The 25,423-nt window shown below is 49.7% G+C and overlaps 15 protein-coding genes across 15 annotated transcripts; 6 read left to right on the plus strand and 9 right to left on the minus strand.

Moving 5' to 3' along the window:
- Positions 1–469: 469 nt before the first annotated feature.
- BCR37DRAFT_351334 (HAD-like domain-containing protein) lies at positions 470–1,567 on the minus strand (the record flags this gene model as incomplete). The annotated part of the gene is made up of 1 exon (XM_040868063.1): positions 470–1,567. One exon carries the CDS (start codon positions 1,565–1,567, stop codon positions 470–472), a length of 1,098 nt encoding a protein of 365 aa, XP_040722684.1.
- Positions 1,568–2,036: 469 nt separating this feature from the next.
- BCR37DRAFT_383231 (vacuolar fusion protein MON1) lies at positions 2,037–3,256 on the plus strand. The gene has a single exon (XM_040870016.1). The coding sequence runs from the start codon at positions 2,067–2,069 to the stop codon at positions 3,219–3,221; it is 1,155 nt and encodes a 384-aa protein (XP_040722685.1). The 5' UTR covers positions 2,037–2,066; the 3' UTR covers positions 3,222–3,256.
- A 386-nt stretch (positions 3,257–3,642) lies between these two features.
- Positions 3,643–4,557, plus strand: BCR37DRAFT_351348 (uncharacterized protein; the record flags this gene model as incomplete). The annotated part of the gene is made up of 1 exon (XM_040868064.1): positions 3,643–4,557. One exon carries the CDS (start codon positions 3,643–3,645, stop codon positions 4,555–4,557), a length of 915 nt encoding a protein of 304 aa, XP_040722686.1.
- A 259-nt stretch (positions 4,558–4,816) lies between these two features.
- On the plus strand, positions 4,817–5,961 carry BCR37DRAFT_161790 (uncharacterized protein). The gene is made up of 2 exons (XM_040866167.1): positions 4,817–5,354; positions 5,395–5,961. Exons 1-2 carry the CDS (start codon positions 5,076–5,078, stop codon positions 5,677–5,679), a joined length of 564 nt encoding a protein of 187 aa, XP_040722687.1. The 5' UTR covers positions 4,817–5,075; the 3' UTR covers positions 5,680–5,961.
- On the minus strand, positions 5,757–6,608 carry BCR37DRAFT_395161 (uncharacterized protein; the record flags this gene model as incomplete). The annotated part of the gene is made up of 1 exon (XM_040871586.1): positions 5,757–6,608. One exon carries the CDS (start codon positions 6,606–6,608, stop codon positions 5,757–5,759), a length of 852 nt encoding a protein of 283 aa, XP_040722688.1.
- An 81-nt stretch (positions 6,609–6,689) lies between these two features.
- Positions 6,690–8,116, minus strand: BCR37DRAFT_383234 (PCI domain-containing protein). Its single transcript, XM_040870017.1, has one exon. The coding sequence runs from the start codon at positions 8,052–8,054 to the stop codon at positions 6,717–6,719; it is 1,338 nt and encodes a 445-aa protein (XP_040722689.1). The 5' UTR covers positions 8,055–8,116; the 3' UTR covers positions 6,690–6,716.
- A 73-nt stretch (positions 8,117–8,189) lies between these two features.
- On the plus strand, positions 8,190–9,519 carry BCR37DRAFT_351377 (peptidase M24, structural domain-containing protein; the record flags this gene model as incomplete). Its single annotated transcript, XM_040868065.1, has 2 exons — positions 8,190–9,155; positions 9,193–9,519. 2 exons carry the CDS (start codon positions 8,190–8,192, stop codon positions 9,517–9,519), a joined length of 1,293 nt encoding a protein of 430 aa, XP_040722690.1.
- A 575-nt stretch (positions 9,520–10,094) lies between these two features.
- Positions 10,095–10,514, minus strand: BCR37DRAFT_395164 (uncharacterized protein; the record flags this gene model as incomplete). The annotated part of the gene is made up of 1 exon (XM_040871587.1): positions 10,095–10,514. One exon carries the CDS (start codon positions 10,512–10,514, stop codon positions 10,095–10,097), a length of 420 nt encoding a protein of 139 aa, XP_040722691.1.
- A 1,297-nt stretch (positions 10,515–11,811) lies between these two features.
- Positions 11,812–12,268, minus strand: BCR37DRAFT_389331 (uncharacterized protein; the record flags this gene model as incomplete). Its single annotated transcript, XM_040870720.1, has 3 exons — positions 11,812–11,912; positions 11,949–11,991; positions 12,032–12,268. The coding sequence occupies 3 exons, from the start codon at positions 12,266–12,268 to the stop codon at positions 11,812–11,814; spliced, it is 381 nt and encodes a 126-aa protein (XP_040722692.1).
- Positions 12,269–13,585: 1,317 nt separating this feature from the next.
- On the plus strand, positions 13,586–14,821 carry BCR37DRAFT_371490 (uncharacterized protein; the record flags this gene model as incomplete). The annotated part of the gene is made up of 2 exons (XM_040868348.1): positions 13,586–14,234; positions 14,289–14,821. The coding sequence occupies 2 exons, from the start codon at positions 13,586–13,588 to the stop codon at positions 14,819–14,821; spliced, it is 1,182 nt and encodes a 393-aa protein (XP_040722693.1).
- A 64-nt stretch (positions 14,822–14,885) lies between these two features.
- Positions 14,886–16,034, minus strand: BCR37DRAFT_415421 (uncharacterized protein; the record flags this gene model as incomplete). The annotated part of the gene is made up of 1 exon (XM_040872281.1): positions 14,886–16,034. One exon carries the CDS (start codon positions 16,032–16,034, stop codon positions 14,886–14,888), a length of 1,149 nt encoding a protein of 382 aa, XP_040722694.1.
- A 299-nt stretch (positions 16,035–16,333) lies between these two features.
- BCR37DRAFT_161983 (kinase-like domain-containing protein) lies at positions 16,334–18,372 on the minus strand. Its single transcript, XM_040866168.1, has 3 exons — positions 17,920–18,372; positions 17,619–17,878; positions 16,334–17,577 (listed from the first exon to the last, which is right to left on the minus strand). The coding sequence occupies exons 1-3, from the start codon at positions 18,011–18,013 to the stop codon at positions 16,633–16,635; spliced, it is 1,299 nt and encodes a 432-aa protein (XP_040722695.1). The 5' UTR covers positions 18,014–18,372; the 3' UTR covers positions 16,334–16,632.
- Positions 18,281–19,635, plus strand: BCR37DRAFT_383238 (uncharacterized protein). Its single transcript, XM_040870018.1, has one exon. The coding sequence runs from the start codon at positions 18,733–18,735 to the stop codon at positions 19,327–19,329; it is 597 nt and encodes a 198-aa protein (XP_040722696.1). The 5' UTR covers positions 18,281–18,732; the 3' UTR covers positions 19,330–19,635.
- Positions 19,541–20,700, minus strand: BCR37DRAFT_383240 (uncharacterized protein). Its single transcript, XM_040870019.1, has 2 exons — positions 19,924–20,700; positions 19,541–19,883 (listed from the first exon to the last, which is right to left on the minus strand). Exons 1-2 carry the CDS (start codon positions 20,675–20,677, stop codon positions 19,606–19,608), a joined length of 1,032 nt encoding a protein of 343 aa, XP_040722697.1. The 5' UTR covers positions 20,678–20,700; the 3' UTR covers positions 19,541–19,605.
- Positions 20,701–21,582: 882 nt separating this feature from the next.
- BCR37DRAFT_395170 (uncharacterized protein) lies at positions 21,583–22,732 on the minus strand (the record flags this gene model as incomplete). Its single annotated transcript, XM_040871588.1, has 2 exons — positions 21,583–21,863; positions 21,904–22,732. 2 exons carry the CDS (start codon positions 22,730–22,732, stop codon positions 21,583–21,585), a joined length of 1,110 nt encoding a protein of 369 aa, XP_040722698.1.
- Between the last annotated feature and the right edge of the window lie 2,691 nt (positions 22,733–25,423).

Here is a 25,423-nt window from a genome sequence, read left to right on the forward strand (position 1 = left end):
CCTGTGTTGCCGTCAAAGATGACTGATGTGCTGAGGAGAATGTCAGAAGCCGTCAAACGCCGCAAATCTAGCACGCGAGAAAGTGCCGAGTCAGAAACGACATCCATGAGCCGATTAGGCGCTGAATGGCCGCGAGGAATACAGCAAGTATCAGCACGACCTTGTAGCTGCCGCAAGTGTGAGCCGCAGCCCCTTCAACCGCCACTCGTAAATCGTCAAAGGAAGCATAGACCACCGCCTCTAGTACTGACAGATGTTGGTCGATACAGAGGTCAATTACAAGTTGTGCAGCCAAAACCGCGACATGCAAGCTTGCAAGTGCCAGACTGTTGGATTGCACCAGTGACAAAGATGCCACCTTCAAAGGCAGAACAGCGCATCATTTACAACCAAGGCGACATTCGCGGTTGGAGTCCCGATGAGTGGTCCGTGAGAAAGCTGAATACTGCCAATTGGTCATTGTAGAATCTCAAAGAATGCCTTCTTCAGCCAGCACAAGCTTGACGGCTTCTCCAACATCTTTGACCACATGATCCGCAGGAATGCTGCCAGACTTGCCTTCCTCAATTGTACCACGAAAGACGCCACTTTGCACGAGGATGGATGTCCATTGATATGCATTGGCGCCGGCAATGTCAGAAAGCTTGTTGTCGCCAACCATGTACACACGAGTTTGATCCGCTGCGAGATGTGGATTTAAGCGTTTCTGATGTTTTGCGAGTACTTGAGCTGCATAGTCATACATCAGCTTCGAGGGCTTTCCAATTGTAGTCGAATGCAACGTCGTGCCAGTAATTGCTTTATACAAGCCTTGGATCAGTATCTGAAAGGCGCCTTGTCCGAATCGCGGATGAGGATTGAGGTTCGACCAGACTAAGTCTGGATTCGAATAGAATAGCGGTACTGCTTGCTCAAAGGACTCGTTGGGCTTCTCTGGTGTTGGATGATCAGCGCGTGTACCAATACGACCGCCTTTGGAGAGAAGCAAGTCCAAGACAATTTGCGAATCAAGTCCCCAGTCTCTAGGATCATGATAGACATATATCGCATCAATAGGTGCATCAGACAGAGGACGCGTGATTGACCTGTCGTCCTGGGATAGCTGATGATAGGGCCACACAGACTCGTCTTGTGCCAGGATGTCGAAAGGTATGGTGACATGGGGGAAATCATAGCCTAGCGCCACCTGTCTACATACATCTCCCTTACCTCCACAAACCAAGACGTTCTTGAACCGTCTTTGTGCTGCATGTAACTGAAATGGAGTATGGGATTGAACAAAGTTGGATGGATGGATCTCCGTCTTGAGGTATTCACTTAGGCGTGCGACACGCTCTGCTTCTGTACTTCCTCCGCCGTTTGTCAACAAAATGAAAGGGATAGCATGCTTTTTGAGCAGAGCAAGCGCTTCAATCGCTCCAGGAATAGGCTGCGAGGACTTGAGCAGGACGCCATCAATATCAAAGGCAAAAGCGAATGGCTTTTTGCTTGATGTAGACTTGAAGCGGGTAGTCAGAAGACGACAGCTACAGCTAGTAATTCTTGTCTGCAGCCTCGGTAGCAACATACAGCTTGTGGTGGTGAAGAGATGAGCTGCAGATTGTCGCGTCGTCATTTCACCTGCACCAACACGAACACTACGCTCTACAGCTACTAAAAGGAACTGGCCCTATGACATGCGACAGGATAGACCGCAGCTGCAGTCCATCATCTCATCAGCCTCTATTGTTGCCGAGCCCACAACCCAGTTGACACTGCCCGACACACACCTAGAAAGCAACTATGATGGACAGTCAGTGCGCACTGGAAGGAGTGTGCCGACCTTGCATAGCGTTGAGGACAACTTGAGCGGCACACTGGGTGAGCTTCTGACGGAAAGTGTGGTATTCACGCCCGAGCAAGCATATGACAGCGACGCCACTGCCTCTGAAACGGCCTCTCAGAAGGACGACGAGGAAGGGCAATTGGAACATTGGCTAGCGCATCGCAAGCAGTTTCTGATCCTTTCTGCTGCAGGCAAACCCATCTACTCTCGATTCGGGTCGTCACAGATTCTGTCTAGCTATATGGGCATCATCCAAGCAATTATGGGCTTCTACCAAGACTCGGGCGATGCCTTACAATCTTATGTTTGTGATGATCTCTCGATTGTTCTGGTTGTTCATGGACCTGTCTATCTGGTAGCCATCAGTAAGCTAAGGGAAGGGACGGCAGCGTTGCGTGTTCAGCTAGACTTGCTCTACGCACACATTCTGTCCACCGTCACGGCAACTGCCCTGAAACGCGTCTACGACCGCAGCGAGAATTTCGACCTAAGTCGCATGATACAAGGCGCCGAAGTATTTCTGGATCGATTGTCGGACGACATGATACGCGGTGACTTGAGCATCATGCTCTCAGCAGTTCAAGTACTGCGGTTGCGAAAAAAGTACCGCACACGCATACACAATATCCTGCAAGCCAGTCGACAGGGTGCTGCACTGCTATATGGTCTCATCGCTTGCGATAAACATCTCGTTGGCATCCTGCGTCCGCATGGCCATTCACTCTACCCGGCTGATCTCAGAATTCTTTTTGAAACGGTCTACTCGCGTGGATTTGAGCAAGGCGGTGAGTACTGGCTTCCGTTGTGCCTGCCAAAGTTCAACGCTTCCGGGTTTCTGCACATATACGTTTACTTTATCACACGCAGTATCAGTCTCATCTTGGTATCAGCAGACAAGGAGTCCTTCTTTGAGCTGCAGGGTATCAAGGAGACTGTATGCAGACGGCTGGAAAAAGATGGGCTTATTCGGGAGCTGAAGAAGGCGGCACAGAAGCCAGTGACTTGCAAAGAGGTGGGTGCTGGTCAGCTCGAGCATTTCTTCTACAAGGCACGCTCTAAAGTGCAATTCGTGGCACCAGGTCTGCCACCTGCTTTGCCGAAATCCGATCATGTCGATGGATCAATGCGTATCCCTACGCAAGTCTCGCTTTCACGGAAACGTATCTGTCAAGTCTATGCGAGGCTATTGGCGGCACCGACGCACAAGATTGAGATTCTACATTTTGAAGACGGCTTGCTGGGATTATGCTGGCAGACGAATGTGTTTCAAATTTGCCTCATTGCTCGGGAAGCACGGTGCGATACGGGTGGCCTGATTGCTGGTGCCAATGCCATCCATCATTACATGCGGCGGGAAGAGGGGCGTGTCTTGCTGAGTGATGGCGCTGTATTCTAGATCAATAGACTGCTCTACACTGTCAGAACCCTGTCTATACACTGCTCGACCCTGTTTATACTCTGCTGTACCTAAATGAATCCAGACTGGTCGGCGGTCGCTTACGTCAGCTCCCGTGGCGACGATTTCAGAAAGTCAGACCACCACAGAAAACATCAAACACCAGCTACACCAGACCCGACGCGCCCTTGTTCGTGTACAACATCCCTAGACTTTCTCAAACGCATCAATGGACGTCGTGTTGGATATCGTTGACCGATATGGTGGCCTAGACTTGGCCTACAATACATGGGCCCCGAGCAATACAAACAATACACTACTCCGATACCTCGCTGCGCTAGACCTGCCCAACTCTCCAGCGGCAAAGCATGCGCGGCTGACGGGCCTCAACTCGCTTGATCAGTCCATCTCAGAAGGCTGCATGTCGGTCTTTGCGCGAGACGCACCGGTGCGACAATTGTTTTCGCTCTTCCTCATCACTTGGTTCTTTGGTATGGTTTTGTACTTCTTCTTCTCGACGCTCTCCTACCTGTTCATCTTTGATCATCGGACATTCGAGCATCCAAGGTATCTCAAGAACCAAATCCGCCTTGAAATGGGCGTCGCAGTCGCATCCTTACCACAAATGGCCATCGTCACGGCCGTCTGTTTCCTTGCAGAAGTGCGCGGCTACTCGAAATTATACAGGTCGGTAGACCAATACGGCTGGGGCTACTTCATCTTTCAATTTCCGCTCTTCCTGCTCTTTACAGATTCCCTCATCTACCTCATTCACCGCGGTTTGCACTCCAAAGCGTTGTACAAGCACCTACACAAGCCTCACCATAGGTGGATCATGCCTACACCCTATGCATCCCATGCATTCCACCCAGCCGATGGATTCTTGCAAAGTCTGCCTTACCACATCTTCCCCTTCATCTTCCCACTTCACAGGTTCGCATACATTGCGCTCTTTTCCTTCGTCAATATCTGGACAGTCTTGATCCACGATGGCGAGTACCTCTCCAACGACCCCATCATCAATGGCGCAGCATGCCATTCACTGCATCATCTCAAATTTTCTTGCAACTATGGACAATTCACCACATTGTTTGATCGTCTAGGTGGAAGCTACGTTCCGCCCAACCCAGAGCTCTTTGACAAAGCACTCAACAAGGCAAGCTGGAAGAAACAAGCTCAAGAAGTCGATGCGATTCGAAAGGAGATTGGTGAAATTGAAGATACACCAAATCAACCACTCGAGGCCACCCTGATTGAGCGGGAGAGTGTCTTTCAAGACAAGAGCAGTACGTTTACAAGTGCAATCAAGAAGAAGGCACAGGTGGCAGGCAGATGAGATGTCTTGTTTTTCGCGTTATTCGCTCCCATCTCTGCTTCAATTCCTGAGTAGCTGCCAATTATATACTTTAGACACTTCAAGCATCCCTCAGCGTACCAGTGCCTTGCATGTGAAGACAAAGCCAGACTCAGTACTTGCCACGTCGCCGGTGCTCGCAAGTGCGAAGGATAGTCAGCCAGAGGAATTTCGACTGAGGAGGCTAGACCAAAATAGCTGCCGCAAACAAATATCTTGGGCTTCTTTGCGGAAATATATCGCAGTGTGCATGCAATGAGGAGCAACGCAGTCTCAGGCTATCAGTGACCATGTGGAATTGTCGCGAGTCGCGACTGGCGCGTGTGTCTCTCGGCAGGAAATTGTCATGCGTCAATGCATGCTCATTTCTGCAGAACAAACAATAGGACGTGCGAGCTCAGGGGCTTCGTGTCGCTCCCCTGGTGACCAAGCTGCATAAAAGGGTGTCGTGTCAACATTCAAAACCCATACACGCAGCTAATCCTTACAACACCCAAAAGATGATGCTGACGCAGCTGTTGTCGATTCTGCCATTCATGGCCCATGCTTCCAGCTTTGTCATTAGCACCGACCCGAGCCCAATCATGTCAGGCTTACCGAAGCTATCCGAGGGCCACTTCATCTGCGAACCGGAGCAAGAGCTGACAGTCTTGGCCGTTGAAGGTTGGATCATAAGGACTGAGAAATACGACATGCCTGAAGGGTGGAAGCCCATCGATGCTGCAACATTGACAGCATACCCTGACGGAACGACATGCAACAATCAGACCAACCAGATTGTAAGATTGACAGCTGTGCCAGACGATGCTAACGACATAGTTGAACATCACCGCCGAATACAATGGAGAGGGTAAAGGACCCAGTATCCGCAGGGCTGGCCTTGGATACGGTAATGCACTACCCGAAAAGCCGACAGATGGGAGCAAGCCTCGGATTAATTTGTATGTGCTGGCCAAAAAGGAGACAAACCAGCATGGAGCCCGACCAAAGCAGTTTTGCGGTCTCGTTTATGCGAGTGAGGAAGATGGGAAGCTTGGCGCTTGCAAGCTGTACGATACCTCCCACCGTGATTTTAGCGCAGTGCCACTCGACAACAATAGCTGAAGAGGTAAAAAGATAGACTGTAGGCTGTAGGAGTTCCAACAAAGTGACTGAGAAAGCCAAGAGTAGAGCATATGAGGTCAGCGATCCAGAGCATCAAGTCTCTCCCCCTCCTCAGCATCAAGATGCAACTGAGCTTCATCCTTCTTTTGCCACAGTTCAGCAACAGGTCGTGTTCCAGACTGTAGCTTTTCAACTGAATACGACCACTCTGGAACGCGTTTCCCAGCAGCCAAGCAAGCATGTATCCAGTCCACCGTGACATACTGAACTGTACGACGCTTCAACTTGCCTTCCTTGACGATTTTGGAATGTGCCAGTGCGCCACACTGGCTCAGTACAACATGAGTGATTTGCTTCTTCGCTAGTGATACAGAGACCTCGCCTCCCTGAGCGGCAATCTCGCGTTTGAGACACCAATCGGATGTTGTTGGCCCCAGGTAGCCGTCCAGATAAAACACGCATCCTCGAAAACAGCCTTTTGTTGGTGATGTTGATGCTTGGAAAGCAACGCGCGTCGGGTAAGTGACGCTATGCGTACTATGTTGAGCGTCAAATAGCGCAATATGCCCGCTATCCCTACTCACGGCGACCGTCGCCTCCAAGTCCGGGGCGATAACTGGGCCTTCTTGCTGTGCAGCATACCGCGCCGCGACTGCTTTTTGATCAGCGGGGACATCAGCACCCGCTGGTCTGAACTGACACTTGAGCTTTGCAACACGAGCGGCGTTGTAGGAGACAGAGCGACCACCTTGTTCACTGATTTGATGGCCCGTTGCAGCTGATACCCAAATATCATGGCCGCGAGTGGATGGCGTTGTAGCGATATGCATCATATGTTCCTTGGCAGTCATGGGACGTTTCCGTTTTGCATCTTTGCCTCCATCGCCTGCAGCAGAGCGTTTCTTTGTGATTGTTACATACTTGTCCATCTCTTGTTGTGGTGTGTCATGGTTTCGCGACGAGGAAATACACGTAAATGGGCAAAGAAAGGGGCGGGGATGAGGACGTCATGCAGCAGGAAGCATCTACGAAAGGGCCTATGACTTTTGCTGGACAGTCTGCAGGGTGTACTCCTTCTGCACAAGCTGCCTGACCTTTTCAATACCAGACAAGAGCTTGCCGACATCAAACGACCACGCCTTGAGCACTTCATCTGACTTTTTCGCCTTGCCAAACACAACAAGTTGTGCTGGTCTATCAATGCGTGCATGGACAGATTTGTTGGATACAAGCGCAGATAGTTGCTTCTCCGTCTCTTCAGGGCTCAGATCAAGGAGTTGCTGGAGCCTGGGAAGGGTGATGCGCGCATAGTATGCAGAAACAACGCGAATGTTGTGTTCAATCACACGCGTCTTGAGAGCAGCATAGCGTTGCTCAGCGCGTGCATCACCTGAGGTGAAGACGGGCGTCTTTCGGAGATGCACACCATAGATCTCCTCAATCCTTGGCCAACGCATCAGTTCACGTGTTGTGAAGCATTTGATGAGCTCGTTGTGCATGGGCAGCTCTAGTAGGCGCTTGTCTGCTGCGATGCGATGAAGAAAGTCGGATTGCTCGTTGTCATAGGGAGACAAAATGATGAAGTAGACGACATTTGCCAGGATGTCTTGCCACTTGCTGGCATCCTCTGCCACAGACGGCGTGGTTAGGACATGGTGGTAATAACGCGTAATGTCGAGATACTCATCATTGTGCAGACCAATGCGAATCATGAGCTCATAGAAGCGCAGTTTGAGATCATGGAATGTCTCCTCCTCAAACACCTTGGTAGAGATTTTGCGCGACAGGATATGTGCGAGCTGGTAGTCTTGTTGCGCCAAAGTCAGCCGCACTTGCTCCAGGATGAACTCTGTCTTCTCCCGCTTATCCATCGATCCAAAGGTCTCCACTTGCAATGATGTGAGAATCTCCTGGGCTTCCTTGACTTCGCCCTTCTGCTCCTTGAGCTGCGAGAGTGTCCGTGTCACTCGCGCACGCTCTACCTCGACATAGATCTTGCCATCCGTAACTTTGCGCAGTGTCTCAATGAGTTCAAGCTTGTCTGCTTCAGCCTCCATCTCACCCAACATATCTATGCAACGCTGGACCATACGCGTGATGGCGCCCTTCAATTGACCATGCTTCTTGCTGAGTACTTGGATTTGCTCATTCAGCAAGGCCAAGTCGCCTTGCTTTTTGCACAACTCGCAAATCTCGACCAGAATACGAGCTGTCGAGTTCATGTCACTCGCCTGACGCGTCTGCTTCTCCAGTACGGTGAGCTGTTCAACGGCGCCATTGAGGTCTGTCTGTGCAAGCTCTTCTAGTTTTGGGAACTGCTCGTCAAGAATAGGCTTGTAGTCCTTGTCCGGCTTGAGCACCTGTGGATCACTCATGCTGCCTGTCTCTCTGTCCCTATGCTTGCTCTGTTGAGTAGTCGTTGCTGTTGTGCATGACGCGGCCGCCTTTTGTCTCTTTCGCGCAGAAATTCAGATTTCGACGCCGACGACAACTCAAAGCTACAGCTGCCAATGGCAAGAATCAAGAAGAAGCTCAAATATCCCGCACGAGACCATCTCAGGCGAGTCGCCGCTGCTCTTTCAAGACCGCTCAAGTCAAACTATATTCTACTCCACGGCGCAGACTCTATACAGCGCGGCTTCTCTGACCAGACATACCCATTTGACCAAGAGTCCAATTTCTACTACCTGACAGGCGCACAGTCGCCTGGATGGACGCTCCTGTATGACATCAAGGAAGACAATGCAGTCATATACATACCGCCACAGCGAGAACCCAGGCAAGTTGCGTATATGGGTCAAACGGAGAGCACCGAGCAAGTCATGGCATCGTATGAGGTAGATGCTGCTTATTATCATGACAAGCTCGGCTCTGCATTCATCCAATTTGGTGCTAAATTCTACACCTTCACAGATGCCGCACTGATGGAAGCACTAGCAGCTTGTCGCGTCATCAAGGACAAATACGAGCTAGTAGCGCTTTGTACAGCCAACAATATCACCTGTGACGCGCACCGCAGCATAGCACGCCAACTCAAGCACTACACCTCCGAGCGTCAAGCAGAAGCTGATTTTCTCCGTGCGTGCCGACTCGCAGGCGCACCTACTCAAGCCTACAACCCAATCATCGCCTCAGGTGCCCATGCATCCGTCCTGCACTATGGCGCCAATGACGCATCCTTTTTTGATGCAGAGTTGGTGCTTGTGGATGCAGCAGCAGAGTATAACCGGTATGCGGCAGATGTCACTCGGACGTACCCGCTATCGGGCAAATTCTCACACAAGGCAAGGCAAATCTATGAGAACGTGTATGAGCTGCAGATGCTTGGTATTTCCATGATCAGACCAGGTCAAGCAATGCAAGAGATACATATGGCGGTTATGAAGCGGTTGGGTGAGATGCTTGTTGCTCTTGGATTTCTCAAATGCGATGCAGAGACTTGCTACAAGTTACAGCTAGGTGTCGCATTCATGATGGTAAGCAGCACTGCTGACGATCATTCACTAACAGGAGCACGGTCTTGGACATCAAATTGGCTTGGATGTACATGATGTATCGCCTTCAAAAGGCAGCGTGCCGCAAAAAACAGAATCTTTCACCCTACAAGCAGGCCAAGTCATCACAATTGAGCCAGGCATATACTTCAATGAGTCATTTCTCCAGACTTACTACGAAGGCGAGCACGGCCATCATTTCGATCAAGAACACATCGCGTCGTATGCGTCTGTAGGTGGCGTCCGCATTGAAGATTGCCTGCTCGTCACCGAGACCGGGTTTGAGAACCTGACAAATCTACCAAAACACATCGATGCTATTGAGTGTCTCGTGCAAGAAGCTTGATTCATGTCTTTGGACATGCAGTGCACTCACTACCAGTTTTAGCAGTATTCGCAAACGCTATTTCGTTGTGCACACTCGCCTGTGTTGACCGAGTCTCGCGACATTCTGCTATAAAGCTAAATGGCTGTCTGGCACCGCATCATGCTTCTTGCCCACGTAACTTCTGTTGGCGCTTCTAGATGTCTGGCATGGTCAGTTCTACTTTGCATCATGTCAGTCTGGGCACAATATAGACACTCAGCGAAGATAAGGACAGCGTTGAAAGGTGGAAAGAGATTAAAGTCGCTAAATTGAAATCTGTCAAGCACGGTTGCCTGCAACCGTTGAAAGAAGATGTGAAAGGACTTCGAACTGCCTCGTTCTCTTCATGCCAACTTCCATCGAGCCTGGCCATGGAGCAAATGCTGTGCATGATCTAGTCACTAGTGGTAACTCCACGCACAAAATTGGCCTTCCTCATCTTTGGCAAAGCTGACATAGAGCTTGCAGAGCTCTTTTGCATCGTAAAGGCCAAAAGCAGAAGCGCAATTATTTGGTTTCTTGCATAGCAGGTCCAATTGAATCTTTTGTTAGCTTTAGCATTGAAACTGCCCACGAATGTTAACCTCTTTTTTGACCTGGCCATTACATGTAATATCATTGATGATGTTGTTATCGAGGTGTTCACGGACTTTAGCGTCGGATTTTTCTCCGAATAGTCTAGCAAGGCTAAAGCGTACATCGGCACCATTCTTGACACTGACGTACTTGTTTGAAGGAGATGCAATGAGATCATAGGCGACTTCCAAACGATTTTTACCATCAGCAGAGCTGCAACTCAAAAAGTTCTGGCGTGAATCGCGAAGAACATCTGGTAGCGAACCACTTTTGCTAGTTCCGACATGATCTGGGTTACCCTGGTGCTTCTTCTGATGAGGATGATGATGATGCTCAGACCTGACGCTGGCAATCTGGATAGCCACAGCGATGGCTAGCAAGGTTTTGGGGGACAGCATTTTGATGCACTGCAGCTATTCTATAGGTGAGAAAGAGATGTCGAACCAACTGTTCTTGACGGGGCTACGGCTGGCTTTATGCACTTTTCTCTCAGGAGATCGGTTCGGGCATGAAGAAAAACATGAAGAGCGTGTTCCATATGCCTGGAGCGACCTTGCCGCATACGAATTGCCCCTGCAGCTGAATCTTGTTTCGCTCTGGATGTAAGCTGGCGGCTCAATAGGCCTTCAACATTGATAACAACCCATCTTCTCTGCGCTCAATTCTTGAGAATCATGTTCACGAGCAAGGTTCATACAATAGCCAGACAAAATTTAGATGACGAGGAAATGTGTACAATCTCAGCTGAGGAGCTACCTCCTAGGCTCCTTTTTTAAAATTAGCCTGTCAAGCTCGATCATGACCTGTGGTCCACAAATACAGGCTAGGAGAGTACACAAAAGTTGGGAGCAGCTGAAAGCCTGTCGGGGAATCGTATGTTTGGACAGTTTCAAGCATTGTTGATGTATCTGACTCTGGTCTGCATGCCTTATCGATGATTTCACAGATGCTCACAAAGGCCAAATTCGACGCTTTGTCAAGAAATTTGGCCTAGAATCAAGAACTCCTGGAGGCTATGGCCGCCACGAGAACAAACAAGCCATTTTCATCATTCCAGGGGTACGATAGCAGCACATGTTGGATGCATGTGTAAAGTTTAACCGGATGTTGGGCCATACATAGAATCTTGATGAGACTCAGTTGGAGATGCACGAAACCTTTGCTCCTTGCATGTGTTGCTACAGCTGTAGCTGCATCAGCTGCGGCCGGTCTAGACTCAAGACCTTGAACAGCTACACGTGCTTATTGAGCCATTTTAGTCAGTTTTGAAAATTGTATGGCATCGTAAATCTTTTCTTGTCGCTATCAACACGCGGAACTACAGCTGTAATCTGCAGACTTCGCTGAGATGAGAAGAGTGCCGCAAGGAAGTCCTGGCAGATTTGTGCACATGTGTCTGGGCTGGATGGAGTCATTATGCCTCACGCGAGAGCAGGGTTGCGTCAGCAAGCTGAGTGAGTCGCTCCTTGTTGAAAATCGGCAACGTGGCTTCCTACAGTTGAACATGGACTGACCTGGTCGTCGTGCTTGATTTGACGCGGTAGAGGATGTCAAGGCAGCTTTTTGAATCTGGCGCACGTGAAGAGTGAAAGTTGGAATTGGAGTATGGATGCAATCGAAAGAAAGCCTGGAAGATGGGCTTAAAAGACCGCCTCAATCAGTCGCTTTGAGTGAAACAAGAGCTTGGTGATGCAATTAGACAGGCGAGTCATCGAGCTTGCAGGCGATTGTAGAACGATTTCCTCTGTGCTGGCCAACTGCCACTTCAATAAGCAGGCCGCAGGGCTGCTGTTTACCTGTCTTGAAATAGGCAACATACGCCACATACTTACTGATTCCATTCTTGCTCGGCTTCTTCATTTGATCTAAAAGGATCTGGATATCAGCAAGACCGTTCAACATGTTGGATTCTTACCTTATGGTCGGCCTTGAGATTGCAAGTTGCTTCTCTGAATTTCTTGTTATTGATGTTGTTGTGGATTCCAGTCAGCGTGACAGATTTCATTGGCTTGTCTGCCGAATACTTCGCAATATAAGCTTTCAAATCTGGGGGACAGCAGACTTTATCCTGCCCGAACTGCTCTTCATCCTTGCCAATGACATGATGGGCCAAGAGAATGAGCAGAGCCGAGAGTTTGCTGACATGCACCATTTGAGAAAGTTTTGCTGGCAGCAAAAGGAATTTCTGGTGCGAATGGTCCTTTTTATGCTTTTTCGGACAAGTTGGGGGTTCCGGACTTGCTCGCATAGTCCATTGACTACCATGCGGTGCTTCGCACATGAGGCAGCAGGAAAAGTCTTGGCGGAACGCTCGCCGTCGGCTACAAGGCGTCTGAGGATGGTCATTACAAGAAATGTCACCTTCCGATCCTACCTCACTGCATATTCCGTAAGAGCGAACACTTCAGGAGATATCTTTGAATGGGTCATCAACTCTTTTGGTTTGATTGAGAAAATGGCGATGACCACAGATGGTAAGTCAAGAGCTGCGAAGAGAAACATTGCGCAAAAGCATGAACTCGAGCTTGAGCTCGAGTGCAAGCCGCGGTAGCTTAACAAGCTTGCGGTGAAATCCGTACTTCTCAAGATCAAAAGCGGCTGCAGCGACAGACCATTCTCCTGCTTGCGTGTTCTGAGTGAGCTTAGCCGGTGACTTTGCAGCATGCGCGCAACTCCGGCTGCATGCACACTGCACAGCCTGTATCGGCTGCAGGTTGCCCATAGTTTGCTCGCATTGTCATGCAACAACCTTGACCTTGGTGACTTTGCAGGTCACACGTGTCCATCTTGAGAGCTGGAGCGTAGCATTCATGATACAATGCAGCAATTACAGTGAATCAAAAGCTGGCTTGTGGTGCATGAGACATGTGCGGTAGCTAAGTCTCGGACGTACACACCTGTCGAAGAGGACACTTCATGCGAGCGTAAGGAGACACTCGCATGCTCTGTGTTCCATTGCTGCGCTGTCCTGCTGCTATACAATTTTGAGCGTGCGACAATTCCCATTTTCCCACGCTGCAGCCTCGCTTCGTACCCCCTGCCGCCTGCCCCCCTGCCGCCCTTCTCAACCTCAACCCATCCGTCTCTTTGCTCGCCACTTACCTAATCGAGTCTTTCGGTGATCAGCAAGACTGAAAGGCCTTCCATTCTGTCGTTCATTGCACAGCGAGCGACGGCTTGGTTGGACCAGGTCCTTTGTGGCCTGGATCTCTGATTCAATTTTTGATGGCCATTCTTCTTTATGCCTCTTCTTCTTTTCTCCTTCAGCTGTGTGTTCCTAAGCGGACAGCAGAGAGAGAAGAGATCAAGCGTTCATACAGTCCATAGTAATATCTTCTTCTTCACACAATGTCGCGTTCCCTCTTGACAGACTCGGCTGTAGACGACCGCAACGACGCAACGTAGCCGCAACAACACAGGCCAGCTCAAAGCCTTAGCGCCTCAGGCGAACCAAACGAGCAGCCTCGTCATGGCGACGACAGATCTAGTGATTGCAGCGCCCTCTGCAGGCATGATTCTGCCACCTCCCGAGATTCGTGATCTCGTTGAAAAGACAGCTCCCTTTGTTGCTCGCAATGGAGCGACGTTTGAGGAACGACTTCGTGAGAAGGAGCGCGGGAATATGAAGTTCTCATTCTTGAACCCGTTGGATCCTTATCATCGCTACTATGCACTACGTCTTGAGGAGTGTCGGGCGGGGAAAGCGGCGAGTTTGCCGGTGAAGCAGGAGAAGGAGTCTGCGACGACGGGTAGGAAGACGACGTCTACAGGACAACAAGAGACTGCATCCCATCAACAGCAACAAAAGCAAGACGTCAAGCCACGCGACTTCAAATTCAGTGCAACACTGCCTCCAATCTCAGCGCAAGACCTGGATGTCTGTCGTCTCACTGCTCGTTTTGTCGCCAAGAATGGACGAAGCCTGATTGCCACCCTCTCACAACGCGAAGGTCGTAACTTTCAGTTTGATTTTCTACGGGCGAATCATGCACTGTATCCGTATTTCAACAGTCTTGTGCAACAGTACGCACAAGTCTTTGCACCGCCGCCGAATATTCAACAAGCTCTAGCACAGGCAGCACGGGATCGACAGGCGGTGTTTGATCGATGTGCAGGTCGTGCGGCATACTTACGAACGCAACAACGAGAAAAGCAAGAAAGTCAAGAACAAGAGGAGAAGGATCGATTGGCGTATGCGGCTATTAACTGGCATGCTTTTAGTATCTGTGAGACCATCACCTTTACTGACCCAGAACTGGCAGGTGATGTATCGTTACCACCACCGGTTGAGCTGGCAGTGTTGAAGAAGGCGAGTTTGGAGCAAAAGAAATTGATGAGTGAGTTGGCAGTGCCGAGCTTGGCGTTGCAGAGTACACCGAGACTTGCGATTGACGCAGCACCTACAGCAGCGCCTGATGCGCCTGTTGCAGCAACACGGAAACGGAAAGCACCACAGACGCTATTGAAGTGTGGTCGGTGTGGGCATTTGATACCAGCGGATGAGATGGAAGAACATACACGCATCGAGCTCCTTGATCCACGCTGGAAGGAGCAAAAAGCGCGACAGGAGCAGAAACAAAGTGGTACGAATTTATCCCTTGCAGAGGCTGCTGCGAATATCAAGCGGCTACAGCAGCAACGTGGTGGTGGGTCGGAAGATTCAACGAAGCGTGCAAAGCAGGAGATTGGACCACGGAGGTCTTGAGGGACGTAAGCATATCATGCACTTGAGCATATAATCGTACATTATTTAGCATATATCAAAGACATCATTCTTGTGTTTCACCTTGCTGCGGCTGTTGTCGTGTTGAGTGCAGAAAAGCGACAGACGCGGGAGTCGGTAGAAGAGGGGTCCGTTCATCCATGGGCGACTCAACCAATGCTTCATCCTCCTGCCGATCCAACGATGCCCGAACGTCCCGTTGACAAATTGGACATGTTCGTTTTCGCTCAACAAGCCAACGCGTGATACACGCAGGATGATAGAGATGCTGACAGGGCAATGCCGTCAATTCAACATCCTCCTCGAATGTCTCGAGACAAATCACACAGCTCGTCATTTGACCTTCTTTTGGGAAATAGGCAATCTTCTCTAGTTTTGAGAGGTATGCAGGTGGTAGGATGGCTTCCTTTCTGAGACGACGTCTGCGAAAGTAGAGAAAGAGGTAGACGATGAAGAGGGTGCAGAGTGGTGAAAAGCAAATAAACACAAGCGTATCCAACAATGGCCAATCCGTCTTGATGGCCACCGCAAAGATCCTCACACCAATAACAGAGCCTTGTGTGCTTTGCAAGTTCATCAGCGTTTGGTAGCTTGATCGCGTAATGAACAACGGAGCAATCGTGATGTCTTCAGCATGTTTTGCAAACATAGTGACGAGCGTCTCATAGCTACTGCCGTCATCACCCACTAAAACACCATCATACCCAGCAGCTTGTGCATGTCTTGCCTTGTCTGCAAAAGAACAAAGGCCACGTTGTAGTATGATCCATGCTTGCTCTGTAGAGGCATTCAACACTGGTGGGAGGACAGCAGCATCACACCCATCTCCCCCATCAAGCGTCAATCTTGCGCGCGCACCCACCGGTTCATGCTCTTTTCGTGCTACCGCCACGCCATCGTCACGCTTCAATACTTCTGAAAGCCGAAACGCCGGTGGATCCGTCAAACTCGCTTGAATCACATCCCGTCCAAATGCTGCCAATCGTGCAGAAATCGTGATATTCCCGTGTTGTGTGACGATATGGTGTGTTGCGCCTGTTGACCAGAGTGGTGGGAGTGCACCGAAGCCTGGTCGTAGGCGTTCATTGGTATCCGGTGGGTTGGAGAGGCCGTCTGAGGCGTTGAAGAGGAGGAGGAGGAAGAGGGCGGCGAGGAGGGTCGCTGTGAGACAGGTACGTGTCAGTGGATATGACATGCGCTAATCGGCACGCAGCTGAGCGCGCTGCGGAGGAGGCAGAGCAGGGTCAGGCAGCTGTATAGAGAGCCTCAGGTTGATGAATTGAAGAGAGAACTTGATGGTCGTGTGCGTCTTTGTTTTTGTGGTGGTGGAAGATGACGCGCACAAGGAGACGAGAAGCAGAGTACAAACAGAGAGAAGACTGGATGGATACGATACGAGACAGGGACGATATAGAGGCGACTCTGAAGCGACTGAAACGACAATAGAGGGAACAACAAAAGAGATGAACGAGGGAGCAACAAAAAAGGAGAAGGGTCGACTTGATGAACTTGTTGGAGGAGAGGGAGTGGTTCGTGGTGATGGTGTGTGTCTGTCGACAGGTGCCTCTGCAATCGAGACGGGCCACATGGACTGTGTCGAGCAGTGTGTAGGAGAGAGGGCTGGTGACATGGCAACACTGAACTTGTAAGCGACGGTGCAAGCCTCGAAGCAGGCACAATCCTTGAAACCATCAGCCTTCTTGAAGCCAAGGCAGCATCTCCACCATCCATACAGGGATCTTCAAGAACCCATAGACAACAGCCAACCTGAACCAAAAAAAGAGGGAGAAAAATCAAGCCCAATACTGCTGAGAGCCACCGGCACCGCCAGCACCGGGTTGTTGTTGACCTGCAGAACCTTGTCCCGTACCACCATACGTTGCATAAGGTTGTTGCTTGCTTGCACTCCTCAACATACGATCACTACCCGCACCACCTTCAGCACCATCTCCCGAGACCTGTTGTTGTTGAGCAGGTTGCGTGGTGGGTGCTACTTGTCGAACAGTCCTGCGTGGTGGATTCACAATGCCACTTTGTGGTTGTGCGGTTGTTGTTTGACGACCTGCACCACTAGCGCCCGTTGCTGCAGGTTGTCCCGCATTGGCAGCAGCTGCATCAGGAATTTCACCCGATCGCTTCCTTTCCTGTTCATCCATCAACATTTGCTTTTGTTGTTGTTGAGAGGATTGATGCTTAAAGATGGTCCAATCAAACACATAATCATACTGGAAGCCCTCTCGCACAAACAAGTCGCGAAAGAGTTTTCGCAAGTAGGAGTAATCCGGCTTATCATCGAACCTCAATGAACGCGTGTAATTGAGGTAAATGGCAAACTCATTGGGGAAGCCACGCGTCAAGAATTCCGTCGACGTGGTCATCTTCTTCTCCATGATACGATCATACTTTTGCTTCTTGGTGGCAGCTTTCAGACCTTGCCAGGGAAGAGAACCTCGACAAAAGTACATGAGCACATAACCCAATGATTCCAAATCATCACGTCGAGATTGCTCAACGCCCAAGTGTGTATTGATGGAAGCATAACGCGCCGTACCAGTGAGATTCTTGTTTTCTCGATAGGCAATGTGCATGTGGGATTTGGGGTCTCTGTACTTTTTTGCTAGACCGAAATCAATGACATTGACTTGATTGCCACGCTTGCCGATACCCATTAGGAAGTTGTCGGGCTTGATGTCGCGGTGGATGAAGGATTTGGCATGAATGTACTCAATTCGGGAGATCTGACTGTTAGCATCCATTCAAAAGAGAAGAAAGAGCATACGAGCTGGTCGGCAAGGAGCAAGACGGTCTTGAGACTGAATTTGCGGTTGCAGAAATTGAAGAGATCTTCAAGGGATGGACCGAGCAAGTCGAGGACCATGGCGTTGTAGTCACATTCCGTACCGTACCAGCGCACAAACGGGATACCGACGCCGCCTGCGAGTGCTTTGTAGACGCGTGCTTCGTATTCGAGTTGAGGGTGCTTTGCTCGTACGGATTCGAGCTTGATGGCGATTTCTTCGCCGGAGATGATGTTGGTGCCTGTGCGTGTTAGACTTGTGATTGACAGAAGAGAGAGGTACCTAGGTAGATGTCACCGAATGAGCCTGAGCCGATCTTGCGACCGATCCTGTACTTGTTGCCGACCCGTAGGTCCATGGCGTTGTTGCTGCTCATGGATTAGTCAGTGGTTGAATGCCGTGTCTTGATGTGTGCTGGAGATTGATGTCTTGCTGCGTGTCTGGATCAATGCGCAGGATGATGTAGCAAGGGAGCGCCTGTGTCTTGCTGGTCCTGTCTTGCTGGTCTCTGCTGGTCCTTGTCCTTGCTGTGTCTGATGCCTGTTGATGTACAACCTGATCGATGCTGCTGCTGCTTGAGTGAAGAGTCAACGATGAGGAAGCTGACTCTCTCTCTGTGCTATACTCACAGTACTCAGTATACTCACAACTCGCAGTATCAGCACAGTATACTCACAGAATACTCTACTCAACTACTCTACTCTCGCTCTCGCTCTCTCTCCTCCTCCAGTCCAGTGCCCATGCCACGTGTTTCTTTGTTTCGCGTCAGACCGCAAACAGCAAAACAGCCAAATATGCGGCCAAGTATACTGGAGCTATAAATGCTGCTCAGCTTCTATGCCTTCAATGGACATGAGGCATGCTACAATCTGCTACCAATTGGCTAGTTAGTACCTCCATCCGCGTCAGTGACTGTCGCTGACTGAGCTCGCGCATAAGCAAGATCACATCTTCCGTTGTTTGCTCGCAGCTATGCTCCTGCTGAAGGACTCCTGATGCCTCCTGTACTTCTACAGAGCAGGGTCAGTCAAGACCCCTCGACTATATATTGGCGCCTGAATCTGCTTTCATAGCTACCAGGTAAGCCAAGCAAGAATGCATACCAACAAAGGCAAGACTCACAACCTCCCGTTCCTGCTCTCGATGCTCTCACTCTGCCTCCTCCAAATGGCCAGCACCCTGGCCTCATCCTGCGACGGCGAGCTTGCATCCATCTTCGGTCTAGATGTTACCCGATGGGGTTTCAACTGCACGAATATACAAGCTGAAGACAACCTCTGCATCTTCCCTCCAAAGACGTGTTACTATTGGAGTCTTAAGCCTGGGCACAAACCTCAGATGAAAATCTCTGGCTTAAAAATCAAATATGCACCCTCAGCAAAAGACCTTCGTATCAGACCATGCAAAATGCTACCAGAAGAAGACTTCATCTTTCCCTGTTGGATCTTGAAATTGGATTGGTCCAATGAACAGGGAAGGCAGTTGTTTGCGCCGCAGTATCGAGCTCATGGCAACCCTCACATCATCTTTTGTGGCCAAGAAACCAGGCAAGACAGTAGCATCCCAAAGAACTTTGCACGGCAAGCAAAAGCGTTGTTTCCAAATCATGACTATGTTGCTTCGTGCGCTCTTCACTATGATCCTGATCGTGGACAGAAGATGTCGTGTTCGCTATTCACTGCTCCGTGCTAGAAAGGAGCTCGTCTCAACGCTCATTGCAGTGACAGCATGGAGACTTGTTTGTCGAGCATTGGAAACTGACAAATGCCCGTGCAACTGCATTGCTATCGTCGAGCTCTTCTTCATACTCTTCTGCGACCGAATCTGATTCATTTGTCGTGGTTGCTGCATCATGCTGCCATTGGGCTCGTTTGGGCAAGAATTACAATCAATGTTCAATGTGTAAAGAAGAGTGAATTGTGCTAAGATACTGTTTGTTTAAGGATAAAGGACTTGAAAGCTTGCTTGCTAGCCAAGCGTCTTTGTAGTTGAAACATAATGCCAAATGCCAACGCTCATAAAAATAGCTGTCTGTGTTGCTGCGAGTCGGAACGTACAGGAAATCACCGACGAGTCGTCCACAATATGCTTGCCAGCAGTGGGCGCGCAAGTGTAAGTATCCATGCTCGTGCTGCTCAAATCCGTCTCGCAAAGCTTCTCGCCAGTTCCATTGACTGAACATGTAATCGCAGTTGCGGGCTTTACAAGCCATGGATGCTGTGATGCTTCAAGAGGTTCATGAGCAGCTAGAAAGTTAGTGCAACAGCAAAAACGGCAAGAACATACTCAGGAAGAACGCAGTGAAGCTGATAGCTCTTCGACGAACGGGACCTCCAGATCCTTGTTTTCGATTCTTGACAACGGCGCCCGTCGACGTCGATCCACTGACACGTTGCTGCGTTCCCACAACTCCCTCGCCTGGTGCTTCTCCGTGCTTTTTCTTTGCCTTTTCAATCTCATCTTCGGACGATGATGCAGACACACACCTGACTGTACGGAATTCCTCAGTATTCACACATACCTCGTGTAAGTCACAATAGTCGAACCATTCAATAACGGGTTCACCCACACAACGGACGACATATCGTTGAGGGTCAGGTCCGTAGCACAACATGCCATCGATTTCCCTTCCAGAGTCGGCGCAACGCTCGGTAGTAGGTGTTCTAGCACCACCGTTCGCGCGCTTCTGCAGTTTCGAAGCATTGACGACTTCTTTGGAAGCATTTTCGTGGTATTCGTTGGGCACGACTGTCACCAGCCTTGAAAGATCATTGGCCCGTATAATTGATTCGAGTACGGCTGTTGGCATTCCAACAGTAGCTGCAATCGACGAAAGGCTGCCAAATTCTGTTGCAGACAAGATTGAAGGATTGGACATTGTTGACAAGATTCCAGCCATGGTCAGGCTTGGCAGTTGCAATTGTGCACGAGGTAGAAAACCCCAACCACAAAAGAACAAACCTAAGGCGACCAGTGAAATATAGACGTACTTGAGCCACTTGCAACGCCAGACACGATCCATTGCCAAGTGAAGAGCCATTTGTAGATGTGGCTTTTGGGCTGAGTGCGAAAGGAAGAGACGGATTTGATGCTGCGGAAATTTAATGAGCTGATGTGATGCGACCATGCGTATGCCTGACGCTACAGCAGCGCGAACATTTGTTGATGAAAATGGTTCTGCCTTGCGATAATATTGACGATTGCCTGTTTCTTCTTGGGGTCATTGAGTAGCAATCGCATGCATTGATCTCCTTTCATATATGTTGCAAATGCAATGTGAAAAGTCAGGGGAAGACGAATCGGAAGAAAATTTGCCTAGACAATCTTGCCTGGAAATCTTTCCCAGCGCTGAGAAATAACTTCTCAGGCGAGCAGAATTCCTCTTCACTTCTCCTCCCCTTTTGATGCACCTTGCAAGTCCACAACATGTCTGCATAGACCAGGCCGCTGATCAATTCCACTTCATTTCCTTGCAAAACAAAAAGACCTGCTGCCACGTTTCTACAGCTGCGGGATGCCATGAATTTTGTCGCTTAAAGCTGCAGCGACACATGGCCAGATATCACTCTCGTGAAGCTGTCCTCTGGTGCAGCGAGGTGTCCTTCATACGCACAGAGCGCAATGTGGAACAGCGAGTGTTGCATCGAAAGACGGACGCAAGCACGAACGTAAAGGATGCGCATCACAGCTGCGATAGCTGCAATTAGAGAGAAAGCTGTGAATTTGCAAGTACAAAAAGAAAGGGGTGCATATTTGGCAACCTTTGGGAATACGTTTCTGCGAAGGCAATTGCCGGCTGTTGTGGTCGCTGTCTTCATCTGCTACAGTAAGCTGCCACTTTGGTCGGATCGGGCAACCACTGCAATCAACTTTCAGAACTCAAAGAGGGTTGAATAGTGCTAAGATACTGTATGTTTAAAATTAAAGAACTTGAAAGCTTCTTTGCTAGCCAATCGTCTTCTTGATTGCGACTGAAGCAGGGTACCACATAGAAATACCGACAAAGATGGCCGCTTGCGATGCTTTGAGTTGGAAGTCACACTTAATGGTTGACGAGTCTTTGATGGAGAAGATGCCAGTGGGCCTGCACGCGAAAGAATTGACACTCGTGCTACTCACGTCCGTTTTGCAAAGCTCTTGCCCGGTTTCCACGCTTGAACAAGTTATTGGAACTGCAGGCTTGACGAGCCAATGGCTCTGTGATGCTTCAAGAGGCTCATGAGTAGCTAGAAAGTTAGTGCAACCGCAAAAACGGCAAGAACATACTCATCAAAAATGCATTGAAGTTGACAGCTCGTTGACGACCTGATCGTCCTTCTCCTGACCCCGTGCGTATGGAAACGCTCTTCGAACTCGATCCCTTGATCAATTTTGACCACAAGCCAGGCTTCTTGCCTGATTTCTTCCCACCGGCTGGCTCTGTGTCCTTGTCCTTGTCCTTGTCCTTGTCGTGGTCTTTTCGGCCTGCTCCTTTTGATCGAGGGTAAATCTTGCCGCATTGGACCCACGGTAAAGTGAAGCGGTTCAATTGTAGACAGAACTCGTCGGGTGGACACCATCTCCTTAGAATGATTTGTGGGTGATGCTCGGTGTCTCCACCGCATCTCATCTCGTACCCTCCGGAGCGAGAAGATCCCTCAGGGGTGGCGACGCATACTGCTCCCCAAAAAATTGGATAGTCAGCCGGACAATCAAACACAGGCTGGTCATTGAGCATAATATCGCCATCCAAGACGCGCTTTTGTAGTGTCGAAGTTCCGACGGCTTGCTCGGAAGCATTTTCGTGGTGTTTGTTGGGCACGACTGTCACTGGTTTTGATAGATCGTTGGTCTGAATAATTGATTCGAGTAAACCAATTGGAATTCCAACCGTAGCTGCAATCGATGAAAGGTTGTCGAACTCCGTTGCATACAAGATTGGTGGATCGAACATCGTTGACAGGACCTCAGGGGTTGTCAAGCTTGGCAGTTGCAACGAGGTATCGGGCAGAGCATCCCAGCCGCAGAAGAACAATCCAACCACGACCAGTACAACACAAACGTACTTGAGCCACTTGGAACGCCAGAAACGACCCACTGGCAGTTGAAGAGCCATTTGCAGTTGTGGTTGTTGAAATGAGTGCGAAAGGGGGAGGCGGAAGTCTTTGTTTGACGCTGCGGAATTTTGATGAGCTGCTGATGCGATGCGACCATGCGTATGCCTGACGCTACAGCAGCGTGGACATTTGTTGATGAAACGGCTTTGCCTTGCGACCATATTGACGATTGCCTGTTTCTCCTTTGGGACATTGAGTGGTACTCGCATGCATTGACCTCCTTTCACTTACGTTGCAAATGCAATGTGAAAATTCAGGGGAAATGAATTGAAAGAAAATTTGCATAGCCAATCTTGCCTAGAAAACTTTTCCAGCGTTGAGAACCGACTATTTGAGTGAGTAGAGTCCTCTTCTCTTCTCCTCTCCTCCCCTTTCGATGCACCTTGCAAGTCCACAACATGTCTGCAAGACCAGGCCGCTGATCATTCCCACTTCATTTCATCGCACAACAAACAGACCAGCTGCCACGTTTCTACAGCTGCAGGGTGCCTTGAATTTTGTCGCTTACAGCTGCAGCAACACATGACCAGATATTACTCTCGTGAAGCTGTCCTCTTAAGCAGCGAGGTGTCCTTCATACGCACAGAGCGTAATGTGGAACAGCGAGTGTTGCATCGAAACACGGACGCAAGCACGAACGTGAAGGATGCGCATCGCAGCTGCGATAGCTGCAATCAGAGAGCAGTCTGTGACTTTGCAAGTGAAAAAAAGTAAGGGGTGCAGATTTGAGAACTTCGGGAACACGTTTTTGAGAGGGCAATTACCGGCTGTTGTGGTCGTTGTCTTCATCGGCTGCAGGAAGCTGTTACTTTGATCGGATCGGGCGAAAACTGCAATCAACTTTCAAAAACGTAAAGAAGTGAGAATAGTGCTAAGATACTGTTTGTTTAGAAATAAAGAACTTAAAAGCTTAGCCAATTGTCTTCTTGGTTGCAAATGAAGCAGGGTACCAAACTGTGACGAAGGGCGAACAGGACAGGACGAATGCTTGTGCTGAAGACAGGACTTGGGCGAGATGTAGGGGACAAGAATAGAAATTGTAAACTAAGGAACAAGACAGCGGAAGGCTGCCTACTTATGTCTACCAGGTACCAGCATGAGAGCGGATGGCGATGATGTGGATGGAGCCCACGGGAGCCGACTCTCAGCAGGAGAACAATGAAAGAAGAGGGGAAGCGAGATTGCATGAGCCCAGTGGAGATGTCCGAGCTGCAAGATAGGGAAGAGACAGAACAAGGGACGACGTGGTAGACGTCGTCCACGAGTAAGAGAGCGAGTAAGGACAACGTGACAGAGCGTTGCCGGAAGCGAGGAAGCTAGGCGCGGGACGATAGGCAACATGCTGAGGTGATAAGCGTCGTTGAAGGGCGGAAGGTAGAAGAGCCGCGATGAGTTGCCAGAGCATGTGGTGCGGGAAAGTCGGATGCGAGGTTTAAGGCTGCGTGTTCGTTACACAAACGACAAAGATGGCCACTTGCGATGCTTTGAGCTGCAAGGTGCAGCCAATCGTTGATAATTCTTTGACAGCATGAAAGCCTGTGGGTTTACAAGTGTAGGGATTCACGCTTGCTGTGCTCACATTTGTTGCGCAAAGCGGTTCACCCGTCTCCTTATTGAAACAGGCGATTGGAACAGCAGGTCTGACAAGCCAACGGCTCTGACTCGCCTCAAAGGGATTATGCCATGCTCAAGAGTCAGTACATCGACAGTAGTGTTGGAGAGAACATACTCAACAGAAAGGCAGTGAGGGTGTAAGATCTCTGACGACTTGAGTGCCCTCGACCACGCTTTGAGCTTATAGCCACGCTGTCTTGGTCTGATTGAAGAAGTTGATGAGCCTCGCCAAAGTTGCTGTCTTCTTCATCTGTGACTGTTGTTATATCCTTGTCAAAATGATGCTCAGCTCCCTCCGATTCGCACCAAGCATCTCATCTCATCTCATTTTATAATTGGAAGATCCCAAAAAGCGACAGGAAACATTGACGTATACCCTTTTAGGAATGATTAAGCGACGCGCAGAGGTAAAGAAATTCAAGCGCTGCGGCTGCAGTGCTGCTTGAAACACTCACGTGATAAGGCAAGCTCAACCCGACAGTTCCGACGCCCCCCCCCAACGGGGGGGCCATCCCAGCTAGTAATGATAATCAGAATCACCGAGACCCCCACCGTCAACACATACTGTGCCCTTCGGACACTCAGTATAACGCTCTTCCTCTTCTACATCGACCAATCTCCCGTCACGAAGCTGCCAGCATTGGTACCTTATTCGTCGGACATTTGGAGGATAACCTGGATCACACCGAACCAACACATCATAAAGTCACTTTTTGGTGGAAACGTGCTCTGAGGATGACGCTACAGAGCAGGGGGTTCGGTCAGTCAGCGTTAAGACAAGGAGACTCGCGCTGGACGGCAGCGCCTCCTTGCAAGCACGGTAGAACAGGCACCTGTCCGCTGTATTCGTGCAAAATTGGCGGGTGAAAATTTTTTTCGCCCTGTTTTTGAGACCGACTTGTCGTCTTGAAGAGCCTGGTCACTCCTGCTCGGGTCCAAACATCAATCAAACAGGTAAGAGAGTTCCCTTCCACTCTCTTGGAGCGTCTGTCGTCTCCAAACAACAAATGGCAGCAACTAGGTCAACACCAAAGGCAACCTGGGGCCCCGGAGGTCTCATCTGAGCTTATTGTACC

The sequence above is a fragment of the Protomyces lactucae-debilis genome (assembly GCF_002105105.1).
Source record: "Protomyces lactucae-debilis strain 12-1054 chromosome Unknown BCR37scaffold_22, whole genome shotgun sequence".
NCBI lineage: Eukaryota > Fungi > Ascomycota > Taphrinomycetes > Taphrinales > Protomycetaceae > Protomyces > Protomyces lactucae-debilis.